The sequence below is a fragment of the Hippoglossus hippoglossus genome, chromosome 3, assembly GCF_009819705.1.
Source record: "Hippoglossus hippoglossus isolate fHipHip1 chromosome 3, fHipHip1.pri, whole genome shotgun sequence".
NCBI classification, from domain to species: domain Eukaryota; kingdom Metazoa; phylum Chordata; class Actinopteri; order Pleuronectiformes; family Pleuronectidae; genus Hippoglossus; species Hippoglossus hippoglossus.
In genome coordinates this window covers 24,314,451-24,322,681 of record NC_047153.1, presented here as the reverse complement: position 1 = coordinate 24,322,681, position 8,231 = coordinate 24,314,451, and the positions used below count along the sequence as shown (strand labels likewise).

Sequence of the window (8,231 nt, the reverse complement as noted above, 5' to 3'; positions counted from 1 at the left end):
TGTTTTGTTCTTTCACAACATATGTAATGTTTTCACAAAATTGAGATCCATAAGAAGTAGCAGTAGAGACACACAGCCTTCCATGAATTTGTCCTGGATGCTTAATGATTTTACTCATTCCAAAGCAAGAACATGGTGCTGAGCAGATGCTTTTAGCCAGTAGGTTTCAGTGAGGTGTAAAGAATTATAATCCTCAACAATAAAAGTACAACCTTCAATAGTGTTAGTAATTGTCTTCAGCTGTTGAGCAATACAGGGTAAGATACACAAGGCTGTTCTGTGCAATGATAAAATAAGTATACAGGTTGTTCTGCAATTTATCTACATTTTTTTGTAATATACAATCTATCACCATGTAGTAAAGTTGAGTAATTCAACTTTATTTAATGTAGCACCTTTCACAGAGCAAGTTATTCATAAACGTACAGTTAATAAATGTAAACAAAGAATCAGACAAAGCGTTTGCCCTAACTAGAACTAATCTAAGAAGTGTGTGACTGGGTGAGTGTTACAAGCATACTTGTCATTTTAGCTGCTTCATTAGGCAAGGCAATGATGTTTTATTTGTAAAGCCTCTTTCATACACAGGTAGATTCAAGGTGCTGTACATACAGACAAAAAATTAACAATGAAAATCTGAAAGCACAGTTTAAAACTTTCAAGCAAAAAAAAAAAAGACTACAAAAGTAGTATGAAAGAGATGAGGTGTAAAATGAATGCTAATTGTAAGTCGCTTTGGATAAAAGCGTCAGCTAAATGACATGTAATGTAATGTAAAAGAAATAAAATATCAAAATTGTAAAATGAATTGAGAATTAATACATATGGAATAGATAGACCTGTGTTGAGTATTAAATAAAAGTTTATATTAATAATAGTATAGTTTAAGGCACTTGATAATAAAATAGGTGTTTAGTTAGATTATTTTATAACAGCCAGAGATTTATCTTCAAACCAGCAGATAATCGCTGAGACTCGTTTTTTCCTACTTGACTTGAACGCATCCTCCGCTCTCCGCAACAATGGCTACGATCTGTCAAACATGGAGACCGGACCGAGGACGCTGCTTCAAAACCTGCGGGATTATGACTCTGTTGGTCATGGACCTGGTCTTACAGTGTGTTAACGGTATGTCTATGGAGACAGGCACGTGTTTACACCAGTCTGGTTCCTGTATGGGGCTTATTTTCATTTCACTCGGGCTACGTGTGGCCGCTTTAGCACCACAGCGTTAGCTTCCTCCCATTGAGTTAGCATTGATTGGTTAGCTAATGGGCTAAAACTGGCGTTAGCTAGCTAGTTAGCAATACCCAGGATGCAGTGAATGGCTCCGATTTAGGAAGGTTTTTCTCATGTAACAGGCATGTTGTGTAAATTATCCATTTAGAGCTTTACATTTATATTAAAGAAAAGCTAACAGTCATCTATCGCTAATAAATTGAGAATAGTGTCACTATCATGTAAACGTCTTTGTCAGACATCATCTTACATGTTTTACACAAAGACCTGCATCCGGTTACTAACACAACTACTGTATTTTTAAACTAGACACGATATTGTCGTGTCTGTCTCATGGCACGTGAATGCAGCACACGTTAGTCACCAGTACCCATTTCCCATTACCTACTTAACTACGTGACCATGATCGTGACAGAGAACTAAGACTAAGTCGCACTGGTTTGTTGTCAGGATACCTGAGCTCCCCTCATGTTGGCCAGGAGCCCCCTTACACCAGAGATGCCCAGCATGGACCTGTCATCACCAGCCCAGTGGTCCCTGCTGCATCTTCAGGTGAACACACACTAGTCAATAATCAACATCAATCACACTGACTGTAAGCAGGGTTCATTTTACTGTGGCAACATATGGGTCAAACTAAGTTTGATGTTGGACATGACTGCAGAACATTTGTATTACTAATTTAAACGTAGATGGCAACCAAAGTCTTGTGCTGATATTACCTGACTGGATTACTTCAAATCATACATGCAGGCATATGACTCTCAGAACATCTTGCCTCACAGGTGAGGTGTTATCCAAAATATTTACTCCAGTGCAGAAAACTAAAATTGTTGTCATATAATATTGTAGTTATCCTTCTAAAACCTAATTTTGTTGTTTTATAGTAAAAATGGACAGAGAAACAAAGCTTTGTCTTGAGAGGGTATATCCACGTTATGTTATGTTTGCAACGGAAAAATATTTGTTTACATTTGAAGGACCGCCTATATAGCTGACAGTGAATCAGAATTATTTTCACACTTCTCCTTTTTTCATACATTGATTTATTTGTGGCCACAATATTAACACTGATCAACACATAACGATTTAAGATTTTTTGTATTTTTAGAATTTTAGAAAAAGTGTAATTTCTCTTTACAACTGCATATATCACATTACTTTACGCAGCTACTTCTGGCTCTGTTCTCTTTCTCTCATCCTTTCTCTTTCTCTCACACCAACACATATACAAACAAATTGACAAAGGATCCATCTGTATAGTCAGACTGGCTAAAAACAACATAATTCGGTCGGTTTGTTTATTTGCATATAGAGCTTGAAAGTGAGATCTGACCACAGTGTCAACAAACAAACCCGGAGCTGAAAACCTGACCCACCTCTCAGGACAGATGTTAATTCCAGGTCTGAACAAGGCCAGAATCTGTTAAAAGAAAGACATACAAACCTGCCAAAGTACTGAGAAGGGCCTCTGAGGTACTTCCTGTTACAGCAGATGTCTCTAGAACCACAATTTGCCATGATGACACAGACTTATAAGGTGAAAACTATACCAGACAATAGCGAGGCAGTCACCGCAGCCTTAATGGTGCAATCAGGAGAAAATAACCTTGCTTACTCATTCTTTGAAGGCCTTTTTGTTGGAGCCAGAGTGTAATTTACCTCCCACAGCATTTCCCAGATTAGCAAGAGGTTTAGAGGGAAGCGGTCACAAGTTTGTTGACACCCAAAAGGGATCCCAGGCGCCAAGTCTTAAATTAACTTGCATCAAAGCTTTGTTACATAACATTGATTATTTGCAGAAATGAATTCCCATAACTCAATGTTTGCTGTTTTGCAGTGTCTCCTTCGGATGAAGAGAACTACACTTCCAACTGTCCAAGTGGGGGTTTGTGTAGTCGCCTGCCAGCTGATTGCATTCAGTGCAATTACCAATACAACTGCACCTACGGGAAACCAGCTTCCTTCACTTGTAAACCCAAGAAAGGGATTCACTGTATAGTGAGTAGAAGTTTATTTTGTAATATTCAAAGTTCATGCTGCGTAGAGGTAGAGTAAGATCAGCATATGATTATACCCACATCTGCATAGTGTGTTGATAGAATTAGATATAATAAAAAAAATAGCTACCTTAAATTTAGGAATAGCTGTGGAGTGATTTCCTGTTGTTTTTGTATTCATAGGGAGAGTCAGGACAGCAGCAAACCAACTTCTCCCTCTCCATCATCTGTCAGTTCTGCTGGCAGCTGGATCCGTCCCAGTATCGCTGCTCAAACTCCACCAACTGTATGACAGTGTCCTGCCCACGCAAGCGCTACAACGCCACGTGTGACGTGTTAGACCACGTACATTGTTTAGGTAAGATAAAGTCTGCGAGGTTTCGTTGCTTTTAGTCAAAAGCAGATTTTCTCATCCAATGCAAGTTAAAAAAAAATAACCCTTTGCCAGGAAAAAATGGATAAGCAGAAAAGCATTTGTTTACTGAAGCACATCCACTCAGACTCTATCAATCAGACTGTATTGTCTAGCACTTCTCACACAATGTACCACAAAGTGCTTTACAGAATGAAAGCAATCCGAACAATACACCCACCCCCTTCCACGCACAGAGCAAGGCAATTTTCGAAGGAACTGAGGAAACTTTTTCGTAAATCTCATACATTTGAAATGAGGAAACACCAGAGGCTGGTAAAAAGAATAAAGATAAAATAGTAGATGTAAAATAACAAAAGACTAAGAGGAGTAAGTAAAACCAGAGTATTAAAGTGGAAACAATTCAGAGAAAGCGTAAGTAAATGATTAAATAAATTAAATAGAATAAAATTATATAACTGTAAAACAGTCTTGTCTTTGTTTTTGACAGAAAATACATAAAATTAATTTAAAAGCCCAATTAAAAGTTAGGTCTTGAATTTGCCTCTGGAAATATCCATAGTCTCTATGTCCTCAGGTTTTAAGGGAGAATAGATAGAGAATAATTAAAATAAAAAGATGCTTCATTGTGGGTTCTTGTTCTATCTTGGGGTAAAATTAAAAGTTCATGACCAAAAGAGCTGAGGGTTTGAGAGAGATCAAATAGTAAAAGAAAATCTGATAAATGGTTAGGACCAAGAGCATTAAGAGCTTTATAAACCAATAAAAGAGATTTAAAATCAATTCTGAAGTAGCTGGTGCAGAGACCTTAAAATTGGTGTAATGCGTAATATTCTGTTTCTGGTCTGAGTCAACCAGCGAGCAGCAGAGTTTTGAGGTGGCTGCAGTTGAAATGTAGTCTTCTTAGAGAGACTAGAAAGTAGACATATCCATAACTTAATGTCCATAATTAAGTTTAAAAAGGGCATCGAGTGGCCCTGGGTCATCAGAAGACTCGATGTAATTAACTACATAGAGTATATACTGTAGCTGTAGATTTGAACGTTTTGATATGTGGATGTGATTCTGTACAGAGGTAATTACTGCCCAGTTTATCCTCAGAGGACTTTTAGCTTTTTATTGTCTTTAAGCATACCTCAAATGTTCCTTTTCTTGTTTTACATGTAAAGATTTGTTAAAGGAAATGGGTCTATAGTAAAACTTATTTGTTTTCTATTTTCTTTTCGGAAATGTTCCTTTGTTTCCGTTTTTTCTTATTTCTTTGAAGAACTGCCATGAACATCAAAGCTGTTGTACCCTGTCCACTAAATGTGTTTTCCCTCCGTAGGTAAAAGGCGTTTCCTGAAACGTTTATTTTGTGACTGGACTGGAGGATATAAATGGTCCACAGCCTTAGCACTCAGGTAAACCTGCCACCATCAGAGAAATTATGATATAGTCCCTAACTGGCTGATTGGCCAGTTAATTACGATATTGCATATACATGTATTCAGATCAGATACATCCAGGTCATTTTTCCGAATTCGCCCCAAATTTCACCTGCTCGTAGATATTAGCTTAAAAAATGTTAAAGGAGGGGGGGGGGGGGGATTCTGGATCTGCCCGCCTAATCCAATCTCTTCCTAAAGTTAATGGGTTCTTCCTTGGCTAATACCGCACCCTTCCACCAAGTTTCAATACAATTGGTTCAGTAGTTTTTGCGTAATCCTGCTAATAATTAGACAAAGAGCAGCCAATAAAAAAAAAATAAGCTCCTTGGTGGAGATCAAAATCCTACTTTAAGTGGCATGTGTTGCTCTGATAGCAGTTCTGTTTGTTTTATCTGTGTTTCTTTTTCTCTCATGTCTTTCTTTAGCATCACCCTTGGTGGTTTTGGGGCAGACCGATTTTATCTGGGCCAGTGGAGAGAGGGTCTGGGCAAACTGTTCAGCTTCGGAGGCCTGGGTATTTGGACTTTGATCGATGTTCTTCTGATTGGGGTTGGTTATGTAGGACCCGCTGACGGTTCTCTCTACATCTGAGGCAAAGCCCTGGAGACGTGGTTGAATGGTTGATATCGCTTCCGCTTCAATCTCAAAAAGATTGAAGATCTGAGATGCTGTGTCCTTAGCACGTTTCTCCTGACCCAGCTTGCTGCGCAACACGTCCTCATCCCATCTGCTAACAGGCAGGAAGTGTTTTCCTCATCACACCAATGATGACTCTACCCACACAACCATCAGATCAATCCCAATCATTCAGCGTCTGTCTCCTGGTGAGATTTCTGCAGATGAAGCTGTGCGGGGGGGGGATGAAGAGCCATTAATTACTTCTCTCTGGTTGGTTTGACTTAACTGGTGGTTAGGCTCTGTCATGCTGATATATAGATAGGGTTTCCTGTGGAGGCCTACTTTCAAAGACATCCTATCGCGTGTTGCTCCTTCCTTGTTGCAAGGTGAAAGCATCACTGGTGTGGTGGGGTGGGGTGGGGCGGTCAAATGGTAACCATGGCCACAGAGCTTTTTATGGTGACACCAGACACAATTGACAAGCGCTAGTGTAATATTGATGTCCTGAAAGAGCATGAATATGCAGAAGGGAATATGTTCAGTGTTTTTATTGAAAGGTGATACAGTAGAAGGATTTTTATGGTTAATTTGCATGTTCAATGTTGATCATACACGGAGCTCACGGTGCAGGCCACAACTGTTACAATGTTCCCCCCAAGGGTTAGATGATCCCCTGACCTGCTGCAACACGCAGTCTGATTTTTAGAAAATGCACAGACAACAATCTCTAACAGAACTTGTCTGCACATTACACAACAAATATTGACACACCTTGGATGTGTTTCACTGGCAAACTGCAGTTTCTTGTGGTTTCCTGTGTTGGAGATGTTGGAGATATATCCTGTGCATTAAACCAGAATTTGTCCCTCATACTCATCATCTCATTCTTCACATTGTTTAGAAAGGTATTGTCTGTATACTAACACTGTAAGATCTGAGCTTGAGACTCAGTGGCACACCTCACTTCATGTAAATATGTTTTCAGTTTCAGGTCATTTTAATTTCTTGGGACACTGTAAATGACATTTTTTAAGTGATGTAAATAAAACTGTGTGCAATTTTGAAAGCTTCCTTAGTTTCACTGAACAAAGCCTGGTCATTTCATGTCTGATTTCCCCCCCCCTGATGTTCTATCAATATTTCAATAAGAGTTCAGGTGTCAGCGTCATCTCAATACAGTGTGAACTCAATAGGACAGATGCTTGGTGATGTCCTGCTTCAATGCTGTTCTCCTGCAGCCTCTGGTAGGAACACAGCTCCATTATTTGCTGAGGTCCTTTTCACAGATGTCTGTGCTTTTTCTCACGGTAAACACAGTGAGCGGTGCCAGGAGCCCGTGTTGCCCTCAGGCATGTGTCACATAGAGGAGGTCAGGAGGCTAATGCAGAGGCTGAGGAACACTCCCTTCCCAAACTTGTTATAGGGCCTTTGTGCAAGGCATCAACCTGCAGTCATTTCACTCAGTGAAGCCAAGCCTGCACAAGAGCATTGTGAATTCAAAAGTTTATGTAAATATCTCTGCTCATGTTATGTAATGTGAAAGTTAAAAAAAAAAATGAATCACAGGGAGGAAAAAAACTTGTGTTCTCTCTAGTAAGTTCTTAGTTTATGTGTCGACTTGTCCGATTGGCTGCTTCGCTGATGCTGTTGTAAATGAACTCCACCCTAATTCTAGTTCCTCAAATTTGACACCAGCGCTACAGCTCCCTCCCACAGACTGATGCAAGTGTTTGTCATACACTGTGCTGCTCAAGGAAAAGACTTGAAACTCCTACACAGTGTATTCTGAAATAAGACAAGATTTCTTGCACTTTTAGGAAACATGATGGAATAAATTTAAATACATTGTGATCTTTAGTTCATATGACATTTAAAACATGGAGTGGGTGTGTTTATATGCATATATACACTGAACTGTTTGAGATGATGCAAACTACAGCAACTGTATGATAAATAATATGATGGAAGAATAATTCAGTGGAATAAAAACCTGACTAACTTCAAACTTAGTTGTACTCTTTAGCAGAAATAATCTGATCACCTCATCTCACTAATTATATCTTGAATAAAGAGCTAAATTACTGCACTCAACCTCATTCATACATCAATGTCCACTGCCCAATTACAAACAATAGCCAGAGTCTTTCTGGTTCTCTCTTTATGATATTCCCATTTGCTGTGATTAATGGTAATTATATACAATTTAATTTCTCATGAGAATAATAGTTTAATTTAGTCAATTATTCCACAGTCATCCATACGCTTTTCTTTTTTGGGAAGAGAGCCAAAATATTGTCAGTCACGACTTCTTGGTTTTGAATAATGCGTGGAAGAGAACAAAGGTTTATTCACACTAACAATCTGTTATGCAATCCCACTTAGTCCCATCGCTGCTGTGAAGTCTGCAGCGTCGGCTCTGACCCTCCGTGTCCAGCGAGTCCCTGACAGACTGTGTCCATCCATTATGTTCACTCCCACAGGAGTGTGTTTCTTGCAAAAAGTGCACAAACAGAATCCAGAGGCGTGACAACTCAGAGCATTCGGTGCTCCTCTCCCTCACACTTGGACGGA

The 8,231-nt window shown here is 39.2% G+C and overlaps 1 protein-coding gene across 2 annotated transcripts; it reads left to right on the top strand.

Moving 5' to 3' along the window:
* Nucleotides 1-974: 974 nt before the first annotated feature.
* Nucleotides 975-6,726, top strand: tm2d3 (TM2 domain containing 3). 2 transcript variants are annotated; one of them, XM_034574529.1, is made up of 6 exons: nt 975-1,128; nt 1,690-1,791; nt 3,080-3,240; nt 3,423-3,597; nt 4,940-5,015; nt 5,468-6,726. In XM_034574529.1, exons 1-6 carry the CDS (start codon nt 1,023-1,025, stop codon nt 5,631-5,633), a joined length of 786 nt encoding a protein of 261 aa, XP_034430420.1. In that variant the 5' UTR covers nt 975-1,022; the 3' UTR covers nt 5,634-6,726. The 2 variants fall into 2 exon arrangements, with proteins under 2 accessions (XP_034430420.1, XP_034430429.1); XM_034574538.1 differs by lacking the exon at nt 1,690-1,791 and having other exon boundaries at nt 985-1,128.
* The last annotated feature ends 1,505 nt before the right edge of the window (nt 6,727-8,231 follow it).